The sequence below is a fragment of the Ambystoma mexicanum genome, chromosome 11 (assembly GCF_040938575.1).
Source record: "Ambystoma mexicanum isolate Mex_15411 chromosome 11, UKY_AmexF1_1, whole genome shotgun sequence".
Taxonomy (NCBI): Eukaryota; Metazoa; Chordata; class Amphibia; order Caudata; family Ambystomatidae; genus Ambystoma; species Ambystoma mexicanum.
In genome coordinates, this window is record NC_090934.1 from 1477813356 (window position 1) to 1477834819 (window position 21464).

Here is a 21464-nt window from a genome sequence, read left to right on the forward strand (position 1 = left end):
TAATATTCATCTTTTGAAATCTAAATTTCAATGTTTAATAATCCAATGACTCATTGCTCAAGCTTATTCAAATTCCAACCCTTCTCTTATTCAGTATGTACATATAGTATGATGATGGTACTCTCATTGGGGCAAGACAATTTTCATTGGTACATTACATCAATCATGATCAATCTGTACTCCGGTTTGATGTTCATTAAGTCTCCACACAGTTAGTAAAAAATGTCACAAGTTCCATGATCCTTTCTGCGTCCTCCTGGGATCACAGCCCTAGTGTATGAGAAACACAGTCTCTTATTTGGACAATTGAATGCTAAGAATGATGCCTAAGAAAATGCTACATTCATTCGCTTAATAGCAACCATTTTCATTGGTGCATTACATCATTAATGAGTGGTCCTGTCTGCCTTTGGATGTTCATTAAGTACTCAGAGTGTCATTCTATTTGCCATATTATCATTAATACGTCTTCTTGAGGTCAAAGTTCTTATCAAATGGGGGTCTTAGTATTTGAACAATTATAAGAACAATACTAGAGAAAATTCTTCATTCATCCCTGTGGGGTCAAGTAAGTCCAATTTATGGATCCAGAAAATCTCTCGTTTGGATATCAGCTCATTTAAATGACCTCCTGTGGGTGGTTTACATATCTGTTCAAGGACCACATATCTTAGCTGTGATATTGTGTGTCTCATCGCTGCAAAGTGTCTAGCCACTGGGATATTTTTATGGCTGTTGGACTTATGTTCTCTGGTTCATTCCAACCACTCTTCATTTCACGCTCATCACTTTGGCTACACCTCCCTTTTATGGCTCCCCTCAATTTCTCATATCACTAGAAGCACTTAAGGAGCCAAACTAATGACATAATGCTGTAGAGCTTTGGGCCCCACTTTGCTGTCTGTACACCCTTGAGCCTTCCCCACTTCGCCTCCACCTCCCCAGCCTGTCGTCCGTTATGCTGGTTACTATGAGACAGAAGACAAAGTATATAAACTCATTCTCATCATCTTCAAAACTAAACACAGACTTGCCCCACCCTACCTATTGGCCCATCTCTCTCCCTGCTCGCCCTCACACTTCCCACAATCATCCTCGGCTCACCTCCCCTTCCTCTCCTCGCTCCCTTACTCCGGAATGATCTTCCTCTCCAACTCGCAATTGCTCGCACTCTATCTCTATTTAAATCCAACCTCCAAGCTCGCCTCCTTTCTGAAGAACCACTTCCATAGCATTGTATGCCACCGCATCTCCCTGTTTTCCTCGCCCCACCTCTCTATGACAACCCCACATCATGAATCCCTCACCCCTACATCCTAAAACTAAGCACTTCCTCCACTGCACCGTTCCTATATCATACTCTACTGTCCTTGTCCATGGTTGATGTTTCTACCTCCCCTGCATCATCTGGTCTTATATCCAGACCCACTGAGCACTTCCTCCACTATTGTGTTCCAATATCCTGCTCTACTGTTCTCGTCCCTGGTTGATGTTTCTACCTCCCCTGCATCATCTGGTCTTATATCCCCTCCCTCTTAGCACTTCCTCCACTATCCCGTTCCTATGTCATGCTCTACTGTCCTTGTCCCTGGTTCATGTTTCTACCTCCCCTGCATCATCTGGTCTTATATCCACACCCTCTTAGCGCTTCCTCCACTATCCCGTTTCTATATCCTGCTCTACTGTCCTTGTCCCTGGTTCATGTTTCTACCTCCCCTGCATCATCTGGTCTAATATCCACACCCTCTAAGCACTTCCTCCACTATCCTGTTCCTATATCATGCCTACTGTCCTTGTCCCGGGTTCATGTTTCTACTCCCCTGCATCATCTGTTCTTATATCCACACCCTCCTAGCACTTCCTCCACTATCCCGTTCCTATATCATGCTCTACTCTCCTTGACCCTGGTTACATGCTTCTACCTCCACTGCATCATCTGGTCTTATATCCACACCCTCTTAGCACTTCCAATACTATCCCGTTCCTATGTCATGCCCTACTGGCCTCGTCCCTGGTTCATGTTTCTACCTCCCCTGCATCATCTGGTCTCATATCCACACCCTCTTAGCACTTCCTCCACTATCCCCTTCCTATATCATGCTCTACTGTCCTTGTCCCTGGTTCACGTTTCTACCGCCCCTGCATCATCTGGTCTAATATCCACACCCTCTTAGCACTTCCTCCACTATCCTGTTCCTATGTCATGCCTACTGTCCTTGTCCCTGGTTCATGTTTCTACCTCAACTGCATCATCTGGTCTTTTATCCACACCCTCTCAGCGCTTCCTCCACTATCCTGTTCCTATGTCATGCCTACTGTCCTTGTCCCTGGTTCATGTTTCGACCTCCCCTGCATCATCTGGTCTTATAGCCACATCCTCTTAGCGCTTCCTCCACTATCCCTTTCCTATGTCACGCTCTACTGTCCTTGTCCCTGGTTCTGGTTTCTACCTCCCCTGCATCATCTGGTTTTATATCCACACCCTCTTAGCACATCCTCCGCTATCCCATTCTTATGTCATGCTCTACAGTCCTTGTCCCTGGTTCATGTTTCTACCTCCCCTGCATCATCTGGTCTTATACCCACACCCTCTTAGCGCTTCCTCAACTATCCTGTTCCTGTGTCATGCCCTACAGTCCTTATCCCTGGTTCATGTTTCTACTCCCCTGCATCATCTGGTCTTATATCCACACCCTCTTAGCACTTCCTCCACTATCCCGTTCCTATATCATGCCCTACTGTCCTTGTCCCTGGTTCACGTTTCTACCTCCTCAGCATCATCTCGTCTTATATCCAGACCTTCTTAGCACTTCCTCCACTATCCCGTTCCTATGTCATGCTCTACTGTCCTCGTCCCTGGTTCATGTTTCTACCTCCCCTGCATCATCTGCTCTTATATCCCTACCCACTCAGCGCTTCCTCCATTATCCAGTTCCTATATCATGCTCTACTGTCCTTGTCCCTGGTGCATGTTTCTACCTCCCCTGCATCATCTGGTCTTATACCCACACCCTCTTAGCACTTCCTCCACTATCCCGTTCCTATATCATGCCCTACTGTCCTTGTCCCTGGTTCATGTTTCTACCTCCCCTGCATCATCTGGTATTATATCTACACCCTCTTAGCACTTCCTCCACTATCCCGCTCCTGTATCATGCTGTACTGTCCTTGTCCCTGGTTCATGTTTCTACCTCACCTGCATCATCTGGTCTTATATCCACATCTACATAGCAGTTCCTCCACTATCCCGTTCCTATGTAATGCTCTACTATCCTAGTCCCTGGTTCATGCTTCTACCTCCCCTGCATCATCTGGTCTTATATCCACACCCTCTTAGCACTTCCTCCACTATCCCGTTCCTATATCATGCTCTACTGTCCTTGTCCCTGGTTCATGTTTCTACCTCCCTGCATCATCTGGTCTTATACCCACACCCTCTTAGCGCTTCCTCCACTATCCCGTTCCTATGTCATGCTCTACAGTCGTTGTCCCTGGTTCATGTTTCTACCTCCCCTGCATCATCTGGTCTTATATCCACACCCTCTTAGCACTTCCTCCACGATCCCGTTCCTGTATCATGCTCTACTGTCCGTATCCCTGGTTCATGTTTCTACCTTCCCTGCATCATATGGTCTTATATCCACTCCCTCTTAGCACTTCCTCCACTATCCCGTTCCTATATCATGCTCTACTGTCCTTTTCCCTGGTTCATGTTTCTACCTCCCTGCATCATCTGGTTTTATATCCACACCCTCTTAGCGCTTCCTCCACTATCCCGTTCCTATGTCATGCTCTACAGTCGTTGTCCCTGGTTCATGTTTCTACCTCCCCTGCATCATCTGGTCTTATATCCACACCCTCTTAGCACTTCCTCCACGATCCCGTTCCTGTATCATGCTCTACTGTCCGTATCCCTGGTTCATGTTTCTACCTTCCCTGCATCATATGGTCTTATATCCACTCCCTCTTAGCACTTCCTCCGCTATCCCATTTTTATGTCATGCTCTACAGTCCTTGTCCCTGGTTCATGTTTCTACCCCCCTGCATCATCTGGTCTTATACCCACACCCTCTTAGCGCTTCCTCAACTATCCTGTTCCTGTGTCATGCCCTACAGTCCTTATCCCTGGTTCATGTTTCTACTCCCCTGCATCATCTGGTCTTATATCCACACCCTCTTAGCACTTCCTCCACTATCCCGTTCCTATATCATGTCCTACTGTCCTTGTCCCTGGTTCACGTTTCTACCTCCTCAGCATCATCTCGTCTTATATCCAGACTTTCTTAGCACTTCCTCCACTATCCCGTTCCTATGTCATGCTCTACTGTCCTCGTCCCTGGTTCATGTTTCTACCTCCCCTGCATCATCTGCTCTTATATCCCTACCCTCTCAGCGCTTCCTCCATTATCCAGTTCCTATATCATGCTCTACTGTCCTTGTCCCTGGTGCATGTTTCTACCTTCCCTGCATCATCTGGTCTTATACCCACACCCTCTTAGCACTTCCTCCACTATCCGGTTCCTATATCATGCCCTACTGTCCTTGTCCCTGGTTCATGTTTCTACCCCCCCTGCATCATCTGGTATTATATCTACACCCTCTTAGCACTTCCTCCACTATCCCGCTCCTGTATCATGCTGTACTGTCCTTGTCCCTGGTTCATGTTTCTACCTCACCTGCATCATCTGGTCTTATATCCCCATCCTCATAGCAGTTCCTCCACTATCCCGTTCCTATGTAATGCTCTACTATCCTAGTCCCTGGTTCATGCTTCTACCTCCCCTGCATCATCTGGTCTTATATCCACACCCTCTTAGCACTTCCTCCACTATCCCGTTCCTATATCATGCTCTACTGTCCTTGTCCCTGGTTCATGTTTCTACCTCCCTGCATCATCTGGTCTTATACCCACACCCTCTTAACGCTTCCTCCACTATCCCGTTCCTATGTCATGCTCTACAGTCGTTGTCCCTGGTTCATGTTTCTACTTCCCCTGCATCATCTGGTCTTATATCCACACCCTCTTAGCACTTCCTCCACGATCCCGTTCCTGTATCATGCTCTACTGTCCATATCCCTGGTTCATGTTTCTACCTTCCCTGCATCATATGGTCTTATATCCACTCCCTCTTAGCACTTCCTCCACTATCCCGTTCCTGTATCATGCTCTACTGTCCTTTTCCCTGGTTCATGTTTCTACCTCCCTGCATCATCTGGTTTTATATCCACACCCTCTTAGCACTTCCTCCACTATCCCGTTCCCGTATCATGCTCTACTGTCCTTGTCCCTGGTTCATGGTTCTACCTCCCCTGCATCATCTGGTCTTATATCCACACCCTCTTAGCACTTCCTCCACTATCCTGTTCCTGTGTCATGCCCTACTGTCCTTGTCCCTGGTTCATGTTTCTCCCTCCTCAGCATCATCTCGTCTTATATCTCCACCCTCTTAGCACTTCCTCCACTATCCCGTTCCTGTATCATGATCTACTGTCCTCGTCCCTGGTTCATGTTCCTACCTCCCCTGCATCATCTGGTCTTATATCCACACCCTCTTAGCACTTCCTCCACTATCCTGTTCCTATAGCATGCTCTACTGTCCTTGTTCCACTATCCTGTTCCTATAGCATGCTCTACTGTACTTGTTCCCTGGTGCATGTTTCTACCCCCCCACCCCGCGTCATCTGGTTTTATATCCACATCCTCTCAGCACTTCCTCCACTATCCCATTCCTATGTCATGCTCTACTGTCCTCGTCCCTGGTTCATGTTTCTACCTCCCCTGCATCATCTGGTCTTATATCCACACCCTCTTAGCACTTCCTCCACTATCCTGTTCCTGTATCATGCTGTACTGTCCTCGTCCCTGGTTCATGTTTCTACCTCCCCTGCATCATCTGGTCTTATATCCACACCCTCTTAGCACTTCCTCCACTATCCTGTTCCTGTATCATGCTGTACTGTCCTCGTCCCTGGTTCATGTTTCTACCTCCCCTGCATCATCTGGTTTTATATCCACATCCTCTCAGCACTTCCTCCACTATCCCATTCCTATGTCATGCTCTACTGTCCTCGTCCCTGGTTCATGTTTCTACCTCCCCTGCATCATCTGGTCTTATATCCACACCCTCTTAGCACTTCCTCCACTATCCTGTTCCTGTATCATGCTGTACTGTCCTCGTCCCTGGTTCATGTTTCTACCTCCCCTGCATCATCTGGTCTTATAGCCACACCATCTCAGTCATTGTTAAGGACACTGGTTCTCCGCTCTGCAAATCAATTAAAAATGTTTTGTAAGCATTTTTCTGCCAGAAATGCATTGTTTTCCCTGTAATTTTCTTTGCACACATCTAATTTATTAAAGCGGGTAGAGCTGTTTCTGTTCAACGTGATGGTGCACACATATGCTAAGTACGAAGGGTGTGTTGCAATTGGAACATATTTCATGTAACGCAGCATTCGATGGTCACTGGATTTGGCAATCCATAGATGCTGTATTGATGCCAGCTGCTGACCTGGCATTATGGATGAACAGCTTACTACAGTTGCGTACAGCTTAGTCCTGGGCACCCTGTTAGTGTGACCTTAGGACTCCACATTAGTAGACCTTGCTTGATTTAAAAAAGAAATAAAAAATGCTCAAAATTGCTAACAGAATTGGCCACCGACTAAGCTTGCTTTTTCTTGTTTTAGGGGGAAACTCTGAACATTTTGTGAAGGGACTCTCCAGGCGACAGAGTCTCGCATACAGCCATGGGGTTTGGGGCAGATTTCTGCTGCCCCGATGGCCACCAGGCCCTTCTCCGGCTGCAGGAGTCGGAGCTGCGGCTCCTGGAGGTGATGAGGAAGTGGCTGCTGCAGCGAGTGAAGAGTGACCGGGAGTACTCAGCGTTGCTGCACCAGATGTTCACGTATGTGGAGAAGCAGGAGCTGTCAGCGACAGGGTTGGTAGAATACTCCAGTGTCTTCAGTCAGGTAAGGTGCCCGCAAGCCTCTGATCCATAGACTTGCACGCCAGCCATGTCCAGTATACACATGGGTGCACATCTGCAGTCCTCAAAGGCCACAGACTGGTCAGGTTTGCAGGCTGTCCAAGGTGACCATCATGAGATACACTTGCATCTACCTCTCCACAAGGAAAATAACTTGCATGACTGTGTTGGGGAGAGTTCTCAAAATGTGCTCATTCCTCTCTACTTTAGAGACCCCCAGCTCTTTTGCTGAACTTTGGGACTCTGTACATTTTAATTCTGTTTGTTTTCTGTGTTTTTTTCCTTTGGTTATGGAGTTTTAAACAACTCCATAGGCATCATCTTTTCATGTGTGTCACACAGCACCCTCAATGCAGTGACACAGGGATGTCTTTTTAGACTTCTCAAAGGTTTAAATACCTTCTCTGGGATAAACTACTGTTTCCGAGAGAATCTAAGGTTAAGTTGACTTTACTAGTCTTTTTAAATTCCTAGACCCAGCACACACTGAGTGCTGTAGGGGTTATCACATAGCAGTCAAATCTTACCCTTTTCTATCGAAATGGCTGGTGGCAGTGATTTTAGAACAAACTACCATGATTTTTCCCGGCCGCAAACACCGGAGCTAAAAATCGCAGGAGCCATGTTTATCAAGATGGCGCCTTAAGCCCATTTGTTTAAACAAGTCTTTTTGGAAAAGGTCCTTCTAGTGTTTGTCTCTGCGTGCCAAACCAGGTTTGGTCCCTTTGTTTCCACGCCTTCGGCAGGCTTCAGGACTGAAAACCACCTCTGGCGTTTGAGTGTCTGGGGTGGGTAGGAAGTGAGGGAGGTGCTTAGTCTCCTAGGAGACCCAAATGCACTCTGGTGTGATTGGCTGGCTGACTGTCCGGCAAGACAGCCACCCTGCTCGGTGAGTGGCAGCTAGGCTGGAATGAATTGGAGAAAACTGTTTAAAAGGCGAGTCTCTTGGACTGCAAAGCAGAGTCGACCAATGGAACAAAAGAACCAAAGACAAGCTGGAAGAGGACGGCTGCTGCAACTCCTGGACTATTGGTTTGCCCGGTGAAGCCCTGCTGCAGGTCCAAATTGCCAAGTTCATTTCGACAGATAAGCCCCTTCAAGGACGACTTCTTCCTTTGAGTTGGTGGGACCAATCAACTCGTAAGCCACCTGGATACCATTCTCAAAGCTGGTTAGGATTAACCAGGGTGAATGACACCAGCTTGTGTGCTTGAAGAACAGCTACTCGAACTGAAGTGACTTCATTTTGTCCGTGTTTTCCGATGATCCTGTGCAGTGCAGGAGTCCCCCGACGTCCTCCCTCTTGTCCCCACGACTGAGGAGCAGGAACAGTGGGAACTGCCAGGAACCAACATCTTCAGCTGCGTCTTTTGCTTCATACTAAGGTACCGTGCCAACCCGATTGAGAGAACTTACCTCTCGCGGTGAAAGTTTGTGGAACTTTCCCAATTTACAGGCCTAATCAGCTTGTGACCCAACATATGATTGTTTTTTGTAGAAACTACTTTTGATAACTTTGGCAAAGACCTTACCGTTTACTTCAAGAACTGCTCTTTCCTATCCAAGACACTAACTAGTCCATTGACTTTGGCCTATGCCTATTGAACTGAATCGAGTCCTCTAGTGAATTGAAACTATTTGCACTGCCCAAGAAAGTATTTGTGATCTCTTCTGCTAACTTGTGCCTTTTTGCTCCTATTGAAGGTAACTGAAATGCCATTTTGCTCCTATTTCAGGGGAGCCTAATTTGTTCAGAAACTTGTTGGTTTGCTATTGAAGTGTATTTGTGTATTATATTAAGTTGTCTCCTTCTAGTGAATGTTTTCTAAATGATTGTGTAATAAATTAATAAGAGCCTCATTACACGGATGGCGGTGGACCAAGGTGCTATTAGCACCTTGGTCCATGCCGGTAAAATACCGGTACCGCCTTGGTGGAAAGGGGAATTACCGCCCTATTCCAAGGTTGGTGGGGCGGTAATTCCCCCTTCCCCCATTGCCCTTCCCCATTCCCATTTTTGCCCCATAGGGCTCTGTGGGAATGGGGAAGGCGCTAATTACGGTACCGCAAATTGCGGTACCGTAATTAGCTCCCTGGTCCCTTTGCGGGTTGGTTTTTACCACCTGCAAAAAGCAGACGTTAAATTCCCCAACCCGCAAAGGGACGGTACCGGTAAACCCTTACCGCCTACCATGTAATGAGGCCCTTAAGTGTTTTACCAAGAAACCTTGAGTGTAAGTGTCTACTTGAACCACTGTGATTGTAAGACCTCTGTGTAACCTCTTGTACTGCTCACATTCCCTCTTGAGATGAGCCTGGCTGCTCTGTGGTACAGACTTATACCAAAGGTTGGTCCTGCTTACACCTGTAGTCCTAATTGTGTGTGGTGGTCCCAGATGGCACTGCATGCAATTCTGCCTAACAGACTGTAACAGAAGAGCAAGTAGGATTGAGGGTCTACTGGGAGCAGACATGTCAGATCGGCCAGGGTCACCGTGCAATCTTGGGTGCATTATTGTATCATGCATAACTGTTGCTGCACTGAAACTGCAAATGGTGAAGTAAAGTTACAGATCCTACATATAAAATCGAATCTGCAAACTGCAATCCTAGGGAAGTTCCTGCCCTTGCATTCATGCCTGTGAATGAGGGACTCGCTGTCATCTCGGACACCAGGGCCCAGTGCTGGGTTTCATTTCTCCGATAATTGCATTCGGGGAGTTTTAGTTTTGCATCATTTCCACTGAATAAAATGAACTTAATTAAAATTAAAGTAAAAGCAACGCCTATGATTGAAGCAGGGTGACCCCTGTGACCTTGCGTCCGCTGTAACCCTGTCTTTTTGTGAAGTTTTTTGTGGCTGGGTGCCTAATTCTGCTCTGGCTGGAGAAGGAATAGAAGCCCTCTTTGAGCACTGACCATAATGGATAGATTGGCGATGGGGAGTAATGATCACCAGTCCTGACAAGCAATCATCACCTCATAAGATGTGTCCTTCCGTAAAGGAGAACACATGCAAACATGAAAAACAACTGCTCTTAGTAATGACTCGCCCCAACAGAAACAAAAAGCAGACTCAAAGCAGGGTTATCTCGAATAATGCAACCCCTTCCTCCCACCAGGATGGCCAATCCGAAGCAAGCACAGAGAAAAGAGCTTGACGCAACAACCCCCAGGTTCCATACGGGAACATCCGATGTTGGTGGACATCAACTTGCCGGTCAGGGACCTCTAGAAGCTGGCTGGCGGATCAGGAATAGCTTTGGCCCAAGGACCACAGAGTGTCACAGCCAGCATATGATCGTTCCCAGTGTGACCCTCTAAACATATCCATGAAGAGCAAGTCAAGAGGTGATGTTGCCGCTGATGCGCCACTGTACTCCCTTGGACGGCAGAGAGCTGCCCCGGCAGGAAATGGCACCCGGATATGATCACCAAGAACAAGGGATCAATGAAGATAAAATCCCAGGAGGATAGCTCAGTGGCAACGTGTTCGCCTTGGAAGCAAGATGACATGAAGCAACACAGGTTCGATTCCCGGGTCCGCGCTTAGAAACCTCTAGGTATTTAAGCGTGTTATAAATACGCAACTAAGACAAAAAAAATAATTACACAACTAAAAAAGCGCTTTAAAAATGCAAAATAAATAAAAATAAAATTAAGATTTCTGGCACTTTTCATATCTAGGACCAAAGCCCCATTAATTGGAATAAGTCACAGATCACTGGATTTACTCAAAGCACTCCATCTCCTGGATCCGGGGCCCTCAACCTTTGGCTCTCCAGATGTTTTAGACTACAGCTCCCACCAGCCTTAGCCAGGATAGTCAATGCTTAGAGACCTTGGGAATCCTAGTCCACAACGTATGGGAAGCCACAGGTTGCAGAACCCTTTCGTAGACTGGGCTGCGTGAAGTGAGGACTTACTGCGGTTTCCTTTGAAGTCTTTTCCTTCTGCTGCCCCTTTCCCTTCCTGTAAACCTCCTGCTTCCGTCTTGCAACAACCTTTTTTATTTATTGTTTCATTTCCATTTTTATACCACTTCCTTTTAAGTGGACCTGAATGTAGAGCCTTCGTTCTTCGTCACTGCAGACCTCTGCACAAGTCCTGCGAGGAGTATGAAAACAAACCATATTTTTAAAAGGGAAAGTGACATTGGTCCCATAAGCTCTGGTGACCTTTTTAGAGTATGACAATGGCCCTCATTCTGAGTTTGGAGGTAAGTAACGTCCCTTACCGGCATGGCGAAAATAGCGTGTCCGTGCTGGCACCAGTCTGCTAATAAAGGACTATTACGACTTTGCGGGCACGAGCTTTGCGCCATGCCGGTAAGGTACCTAGCGCCATGCCTCAAAAGGCTGCCAAAAAAAAGCCCTTACTGGCATCAAGCTAGGCGCAGATTACACTTCCGACATAGTCCAATGCATCATTAGCGGTGACCATAAATAGCAGTGACCGTAATTAGCGAACACCGCTATTTACGGTCACCGCTAAATAGCGGAACCGGAAATAGCGTCATTGCGCAGGAAGGAGAAGGAGCACGGCGGCCATCTTTGAAAACACAATCCATTGTCATCCTTAGCACACAGGACCCCTGGGACACTGCTGATCGACTGAAAAGTACCTCCCACAAACCAAGAATGCCTAAAACTCTGAAGAAATGATCTGCCCGCCTCAGAAAGGAGAGATTTAATCAGGACGAACTGCAGATGCTTGTGGACACTTTGCATGAGCATGCAGGCACAGTCTTCAGCAGCAACATGAGAAGAGAGGCAGTGCTACGTAAAAAAGAGATCTGGGCACTTGTTGCCCAGAAGGTTAGTGCAGTGGGTAACACACCCCGCACGGTGAAAGACTGCCGTAAGCGGTGGGAAGATCTGCGCCTAAGGGTGCGCAACGTATTATCGGTAAATCGCACCCAGGCCATAGAAACTGGAGGAGGACCTAGTTCACGCATAAAGCTCATCCCGTGGGAGGACACATGTGCAAGCATGATTGGGCCTGAATCAATTGAAGGCGTGGGTGAGATGGAGTGTGGCGCCACGACATCTGACAATGGAGGTGAGTCTTCAAAGTAAACACTGCTAAACCAAATCTGATGAAAGTCAATGTCAGTGTCAGTCCAAAGAGTCACGCCATGGTCGGCCACACACACACTCCCTGTAAAGTCGGCCGAAGCAACTGAGACTCATGCTGATGCCTGCTGCAAGGCAATATCGTACATGGCAGATACCACACAAAGTAGGAAATTCCACGAGGCACACAGCGTGCATGACCAAAATAGTGAGCATGTCAGACAGCACTGTTCCTGGCCAACATGAGTGACACCGACATATGGCTGCATTTACCACCCATGTATGAAATGACGTGCCCTTCCCAACACAAATGCCTATTACCCACAATTGTGTGGATGAGCAATTGTCCCAATGTATGTATGATGCCTATCCAAACATCACTCATGTCGTCCCTCTCTTCCACACCCACAGGCAGTGAGCATGACAGCGAAGAGCAGGACACCACCTCTGCACAGGCCACACCCTGTAAGAGGTCCCAGAAGGACAGCAACCGTCCGTCAAGCTCGAGGGGACAAGCCAGGGGGCGCTGTGTCCCAGCAACCAAGACACCGCAGGGACACATAGCACCTGTACCACCAAAGCCCGTGGAGGGCACACCACCCCCACCCCCCCACCCACTGTTCTGCCTGGAGACACCTGTCAGACACCCCATTAGGAGGAGTCCAGTGTGGCTGGGGAGGTGGCAGCCACGGCACCACTCACAGTGGAAGTCAGCACGGATGACATCTGGGGCACCATGGAGGATGATAAAATGGATGTGGTCCATACCCCAACCCAAATTGCATACCCCCAGGTATCTATGAGCGATACCGTGAACACCAACACCCCAGAGCAGTTTGGCCAAGACCACACCCAGGGACATATCAGTGCAGTTTTCAGTGTTGGGGAGGATGAACAGGCTGGGCATGCCAGCCAGATTCCCAGCACAGCCACAGGTCCAGCCGCTGGACCACAGCGGGCTGACCTGCTCACTTCACTCATCAGGGAATTTATACAGGACAACCGTCAGGCCAGAGAGGAGTGGCGTGCAGAGTTGTCAGCACTGGGCTGGTCCTTTACGGACAACACCAACCGCCTCTGTGAGGAGGTCTCGGCCCTCCAGGAGGTGCTAGGGCGCATCGCTGATGCCTTGGAGTCAGGTCATCCCGCCCCACAACCTGAGCAGGAGGCCACACCATCCACCAGCAGTTCAACCCAAACCAGCCCGCTCCGCCTTCGGTCCGTGCACTGCAGCGACGGGACATGCCACCCCCTGGCTCTGGGAGTGCCGAGTGAATGTTATGGCAGCCTCATGTAGGGTTTGTGGACTCAATGGGACTTGTGTGGGGGAGTTGTGGGGGGAGAGGGAGGAGGGTGAGGGTGGTGGAGGGTTTTGTCACTTACGTTAATATTGTTACATTCAATGCACCGGTTGTGTGAAAAAGAAGACCAGAGTGGACATTCATGAATGCGCATGTGTCATTTAATCATTCACAGTGCATAGTGTACATGTACCCCCACACCCAGTGCCCTATGTCCACACATAATGTCACCCTCTGCTGACATGTATGTCAGAAATATTGTGCGATCACTGACTGGCGCACAGCACCTCCCTCCTGTGCATCGCCACCGTGATGAAGTCCTGCCATATCTTCATCATCCCCTTCTTCTTCATCTGGTGGTAGCAGTTCCATGTCAGGGGGCAGGGGCACGTTCCGTCGGATACACATATTGTGCAGCATAACACATGCCATGGTGATCTTGGCCACCTTCTCATGGCTGTAGAGGAGTGCCCCACCCGACCGGCTGAGGCAGCGAAATCGTGCCTTCAACAGGCCAAAGGTCTGCTTGATGACCACACGTGTACGGGATGGGAACGATTTTAGTCCTCCTCGTGCCTGTTCTGTGGATTTTGGACGGGGTGAGGAGCCATGGCTTCAAGGGATAGCCACGATCACCTGCATGAGAGGGAAATGAAGGTAAATGTTAGGCGAATCATGATGGACAGCTGTACTAGTCACACATGCCTGCAGGTTATCGTTGCCCACATGGACATGTCCCTGGATGCATTGACCCCATTTTAAGTCCCTCAATGTCTCCTGTGCCATGGGCTATTGGTCTGGGTTGCATCTTCAAGATGATACATGGTATACACTGACATCTTATTTCACGTGCATCGTGTATGCATACAGCAGTGTCAGAGTCAAATTAGTGATGTGTTGTGTTCTGTGAGATTTACTAGTAGGGAGCGTTGGCAGTAGTCTGTACTATATTGGGCATTCTGCACTGATCATTCCCATGGTGACATGCAGCACTCCTGTGGGTGTGCCAACCTGGTGACACACTGGAATCCCTAGATGGTTCAGTTCAATGCACTCCCAGGGATGATTGTCCTGCGTGGTGATATGCTGGAGACAGCAACATAGTGCATATGAACTGCATGGTGCAGGATGTCGTTACGGAGGGTGAGGGCCGCTGATGAGTGGTGCATGGGTTGTGGGATGTGGGGTGGTTACCTGTTAGTCATGTAGTGATAGGTGTCGGCCTCACTTCATCACTATGGGATTTGGGTGTCATGTACCATTTGTGATGCTTTGGGGCACAGTGTTCGGTGATGTGCACATCGTTCAGTCACATCAACATTGGCAGCATGGTGGAGTATGCATTCCCCCCCATTCCCACCCAGGTGGAGTATGCTTCCCCCCCCCATTCCCACCCAGGTGGAGTATGCATCTACCCACCCACCCACCTCACAACCCCGATGCACTGCCATGGCCCAGTCAGGCAACTCACCAAGCAGCCAGGCACGTCGTCCAGCATGTCGCTCCATGAAGCATGGTAGTGTGGAGTTCCGCAGGACCATAGAGTAATGAGTTGATCTGGGATATCGGGCACAACAATGTGTGATGATCTTGCTGGTGTCGCATACCATCTGCACATTGATGGAGTGGTATTCCTTGCGGTTGCGGTACACCACCTCCATGGCATGCGGGACCACCAACTCCACGTGGGTGCAGTCGAGGGCACCTACACAATTTGGCATGCCTGCCAGTGCATGGAAGCCAACTTTTGTATCAAATATCTCCTAGGGAGTCCGTGGGAGGGATATGTAGTCCCTTGTGTGCTTGAGGAGGGCATCCAGCACTTTGTTCAGAATCCTGGAAAATAAGGGTTGTGATATGCCATGCATGTGCCCCACTGTGTGCTGGTAGGTGCCTGTGGCAAGGAAGTGGAGCACAGAAACTACCTTCAGTAGAGGGGGGATGGCGGTGCGTATTTCAATGAGGCTCACTATGTCGTCGTGTATCAGGTCCACTATGGTGGTGATGATGTCCTGGCCCAGCCGGTACAGGGTGTGGATCTGCTCAGGGGTTAGATTGAAAGGACTGGCTCTGATGCGAGGAATTGGGGGCTGCCGGTGTGGTAGCGGTGGCTGCACTGGTGGGGCATGCTGGGCCTGTCTCACCCTCCTTCTCATCCTGCGTCTCCTCTATGGTGGCGGCTGTTGTTGTTGTTGTTGATGTTGTGGCAATGCAAGCAAGTCCTCCAGCTCCAGTAATGCTACTACTATTGGAATCATCTTGGTGTGGTGTGCTCCTTTTGTACTGGGCCTGACTCCATTGCCGCCACCTGTGCTGATTGTGTGCACCTGTGGCAGTTTGGAACACTGCTCAGGGCTTTTTACGGCATGTAGGCGAAGCCGGTAATTACGGCGTGCGGTAAGCACTTTTTTGCCTTCATGAGGCCGTTATTTGCATGTCTGCCTCACTTGTGATCTACTCCGGTTTACGGCATGCCGCTAATGCCGGCATGGTGGGTCGCGTGCATGCGACCAGACCGCTATTAACAACATCGTACTTTACGATGCCGTTAATAGCGGTCTGGTTGGTCAGAATATGTCGTGGCGGTAATCGATGCCGGTATTCCATTAACGGCATCGTTTTTCCCTTAGCACCAACCTCGGAATGAGGGCCAATGTGTTTCCTGTAGCAAAGAAAGATGTAAACTTTAGGGGGCAGAATTGAGACAGAAGATGGGTAGTGGTGGAAAGTAGAATGGTAGAAATGAGATCAAAGATTAGAGGAAAAACTGTGAGAAAGTGGACAGCATCTGACATGGGGCTTCCAGGCGCTAAACCCCGACCTCAACCTTATACCTCGACCACACATCCAGCCCTCCGTTCATAAACATGGACCTCAAGCACACTCCCAGCCCTCCATTCATAAACATGGACCTAAAGCGCACATCCAGCCTTCTGTTCATAAACATGGACCTCAAGAGCCCATCCAGCCCTCCTCCGTTCATGAACATGGACCTCCTCGAGCACACATCCAGCTCTCCTCCATTCATAAACATTGACCTCAAGCACACATCCAGCCCTCCTCCGTTCCTAAACATGGACCTCAAGCACACATCCAGCCCTCCTCCGTTCATAAACATGGACCTCAAGCACACATCCAGCCCTCTGTTCATAAACATGGACCTAAAGCACACATCCAGCCCTCCGTTCATAAACATGGACCTCAAGCACACATCAAGCCTTCCGTTCATAAACATGGACCTCAAGCACACATCCAGCCTTCTATTCATAAACATGGACCTCAAGCACACATCCGGCCCTCCTCCGTTCATAAACATGGACCTGAAGCACACATCCAGCCTTCCGTTCATAAACATGGACCTCAAGCACACATCCAGCCTTCTGTTCATAAACATGGACCTCAAGCACACATCCAGCCCTTCTCTGTTCATAAACATCGACCTCAAGCACACATCCAGCATTCCGTTCATAAACATAGACCTCAAGCACACATCCAGCCTTCCGTTCATAAACATGGACCTCAAGCACAAAACCAGCCTTCTGTTCATAAACGTGGACCTCAAGTACACATCCATCCTTCTGTTCATAAACATGGACCTCAAGAGCACATCCAGTCCTCCTCCATTCATAAACATGGACCTCCTCGAGCACACATCCAGCCCTCCTCCATTCATAAACATGGACCGCAAGCACACATCCAGCCCTCCTCTGTTCATAAACATTGACCTCAAGCACACATCCAGCCCTGCTCCATTCATAAACATGGACCTCAAGCACACATCCATCCCTCCTCCATTCATAAACATGGACTTTGACCACACATCCAACCCTCCTTTCATAAATATGGACCTCAAACACACATCCAGCCTTCCGTTCATAAACATGGACCTCAAGCGCACATCCAGCCCTCCTCCATTCATAAACATGGACCTCAAGCACACATCCAGCCCTCCATTCATAAACATGGACCTCAAGCACACATCCAGCCCTCCTCCATTCATAAACATGGACCTCAAGCACACATCCAGCCCTCCATTCATAAATATGGACCTCAAACACACATCCAGCCTTCCGTTCATAAACATGGACCTCAAGCGCACATCCAGCCCTCCTCCATTCATAAACATGGACCTCAAGCACACATCCAGCCCTCCATTCATAAACATGGACCTCAAGCGCACATCCAGACCTCCTGCGTTAATAAACATGGACCTCAAGCATGCATCCAGCCCTCCTCTGTTCATAAACATGGACCTCAAGCGCACATCCAGCCCTCCTCTGTTCATAAACATGGACCTCAAGCACACATCCAGCCCTCCGTTCATAACCATGGACCTCAAGCACACATCCAGCCTTCTGTTCATAAACATGGACCTCAAGCACACATCCATCCCTCCTCCATTCATAAACATGGACCTCAACCGCACATCCAGCCCTCGTCCGTTCATAAACCTGGACCTCAAGCACACATCCAGCCTTCCGTTCATAAACATGGACCTCAAGCGCACATCCAGCCCTCCTACATTCATAAACATGGACCTCAAGCACACATCCAGCCCTGCTACGTTCATAAACATGGACCTCAAGCGCACATCCAGCCCTGCTACGTTCATAAACATGGACCTCAAGCGCACATCCAGCCCTCCTCTGTTCATAAACATGGACCTCAAGCACACATCCAGCCCTCTGTTCATAAACATTGACCTCAAGCACACATCTAGCCTTCCGTTCATAAACATCGACCTCAAGCGCACATCCAGCCCTCCTCCGTTCATAAACATCGACCTCAAGCGCACATCCGGCCCTCCTCTGTTCATAAACATGGACCTCAAGCACACATCCTGCCCTCCTCCATCCATAAACATGGACCTCAAGCACACATCCTGCCCTCCATTCATAAACATGGACCTCAAGCACACATCCAGCCTTCCGTTCATAAACATGGACCTCAAGCACACATCCAGCCTTCTGTTCATAAACATGGACCTCGAGCGCACATCCAGACCTCCTGCATTAATAAACATGGACCTCAAGCATGCACCCAGCCCTCCTCTGTTCATAAACATGGACCTCAAGCGCACATCCAGCCCTCCTCCGTTCATAAACATGGACCTCAAGCACACTTCCAGCCCTCTGTTCATAAACATGGACCTAAAGCACACATCCAGCCCTCCGTTCATAAACATGGACCTCAAGCACACATCAAGCCTTCCGTTCATAAACATGGACCTCAAGCACACATCCAGCCTTCTATTCATAAACATGGACCTCAAGCACACATCCGGCCCTCCTCCGTTCATAAACAATGACCTGAAGCACACATCCAGCCTTCCGTTCATAAACATGGACCTCAAGCACACATCCAGCCTTCTGTTCATAAACATGGACCTCAAGCACACATCCAGCCCTTCTCTGTTCATAAACATCGACCTCAAGCACACATCCAGCATTCCGTTCATAAACATAGACCTCAAGCACACATCCAGCCTTCCGTTCATAAACATGGACCTCAAGCACAAAACCAGCCTTCTGTTCATAAACGTGGACCTCAAGTACACATCCATCCTTCTGTTCATAAACATGGACCTCAAGAGCACATCCAGTCCTCCTCCATTCATAAACATGGACCTCCTCGAGCACACATCCAGCCCTCCTCCATTCATAAACATGGACCGCAAGCACACATCCAGCCCTCCTCTGTTCATAAACATTGACCTCAAGCACACATCCAGCCCTGCTCCATTCATAAACATGGACCTCAAGCACACATCCATCCCTCCTCCATTCATAAACATGGACCTCAAGCACACATCCAGCCCTCCATTCATAAACATGGACCTCAAGCGCACATCCAGACCTCCTGCGTTAATAAACATGGACCTCAAGCATGCATCCAGCCCTCCTCTGTTCATAAACATGGACCTCAAGCGCACATCCAGCCCTCCTCTGTTCATAAACATGGACCTCAAGCACACATCCAGCCCTCCGTTCATAACCATGGACCTCAAGCACACATCCAGCCTTCTGTTCATAAACATGGACCTCAAGCACACATCCATCCCTCCTCCATTCATAAACATGGACCTCAACCGCACATCCAGCCCTCCTCCGTTCATAAACCTGGACCTCAAGCACACATCCAGCCTTCCGTTCATAAACATGGACCTCAAGCGCACATCCAGCCCTCCTACATTCATAAACATGGACCTCAAGCACACATCCAGCCCTGCTACGTTCATAAACATGGACCTCAAGCGCACATCCAGCCCTGCTACGTTCATAAACATGGACCTCAAGCGCACATCCAGCCCTCCTCTGTTCATAAACATGGACCTCAAGCACACATCCAGCCCTCTGTTCATAAACATTGACCTCAAGCACACATCTAGCCTTCCGTTCATAAACATCGACCTCAAGCGCACATCCAGCCCTCCTCCGTTCATAAACATCGACCTCAAGCGCACATCCGGCCCTCCTCTGTTCATAAACATGGACCTCAAGCACACATCCTGCCCTCCTCCATCCATAAACATGGACCTCAAGCACACATCCTGCCCTCCATTCATAAACATGGACCTCAAGCACACATCCAGCCTTCCGTTCATAAACATGGACCTCAAGCACACATCCAGCCTTCTGTTCATAAACATGGACCTCGAGCGCACATCCAGACCTCCTGCATTAATAAACATGGACCTCAAGCATGCATCCAGCCCTCCTCTGTTCATAAACATGGACCTCAAGCGCACATCCAGCCTTCCTCTGTTCATAAACATGGACCTCAAGCACACATCCAGCCCTCCGTTCATAACCATGGACCTCAAGCACACATCCAGCCTTCTGTTCATAAACATGGACCTCAAGCATACATCCATCCCTCCTCCATTCATAAACATGGACCTCAACCGCACATCCATCCCTCCTCCGTTCATAAACCTGGACCTCAAGCACACATCCAGCCTTCCGTTCATAAACATGGACCTCAAGCGCACATCCAGCCCTCCTCTGTTCATAAACATGGACCTCAAGCGCACATCCAGCCCTCTGTTCATAAACATTGACCTCAAGCACACATCTAGCCTTCCGTTCATAAACATCGACCTCAAGCGCACATCCAGCCCTCCTCCGTTCATAAACATGGACCTCAAGCACACATCCTGCCCTCCTCCATCCATAAACATGGACCTCAAGCACACATCCTGCCCTCCATTCATAAACATGGACCTCAAGCACACATCCAGCCTTCCGTTCATAAACATGGACCTCAAGCACACATCCAGCCTTCTGTTCATAAACATGGACCTCAAGCACACATCCAACCCTCCTTTCATAAATATGGACCTCAAACACACATCCAGCCTTCCGTTCATAAACATGGACCACAAGCGCATATCCAGCCCTCCTCCATTCATAAACATGGACCTCAAGCACACATCCAGCCCTCCATTCATAAACATGGACCTCAAGCACACATCCAGCCCTCCTCCATTCATAAACATGGACCTCAAGCACACATCCAGCCCTCCATTCATAAATATGGACCTCAAACACACATCCAGCCTTCCGTTCATAAACATGGACCTCAAGCGCACATCCAGCCCTCCTCCATTCATAAACATGGACCTCAAGCACACATCCAGCCCTCCTCCATTCATAAACATGGACCTCAAGCACACATCCAGCCTTCTGTTCATAAACATGGACCTCAAGCACACATCCAGCCCTTCAATCATAATCATGCAGGTGGCGCATTATCGAACTGTAATGACTGAAACTGAAAGAGCTTCATTCACTATAAAAATCATTATGGCATTATGGCAAAGTTACTGCATTTTTAATACCAGGATTAATTTCTGCCCACTCTACATTCACACCAAAGGGCAACCACTGTAAAGATTCTGAGGCTAAACCTACGTATAAGAGACAAACGTCTTGCATTGTAAGATAATAAAAACTCCAACCAAAGGAGTAAAAAAGTCAGAATGACAAAGGATTGCAAACCTTTACTCATAGGGCAAAATGAACTAATACCCATTAAACCCTACTAAAATGTTTTTTCCGTAAGTCTTCACTGGTAACCGATTCTTTTGGGGGCGTGTG

At 48.6% G+C, this 21464-nt stretch overlaps 1 protein-coding gene across 2 annotated transcripts in view; it reads left to right on the plus strand.

Moving 5' to 3' along the window:
• FES (FES proto-oncogene, tyrosine kinase) overlaps positions 1 to 21464 on the plus strand; it is a 474871-nt gene that overhangs the window by 125351 nt on the left and 328056 nt on the right. For both annotated transcript variants that reach the window (XM_069625186.1, XM_069625187.1), the window contains exon 2: positions 6691 to 6972. In XM_069625186.1, the coding sequence (XP_069481287.1) occupies positions 6751 to 6972 (222 nt within the window). In that variant the 5' untranslated portion in view covers positions 6691 to 6750. The remainder of the gene's footprint in view (positions 1 to 6690; positions 6973 to 21464) is intronic.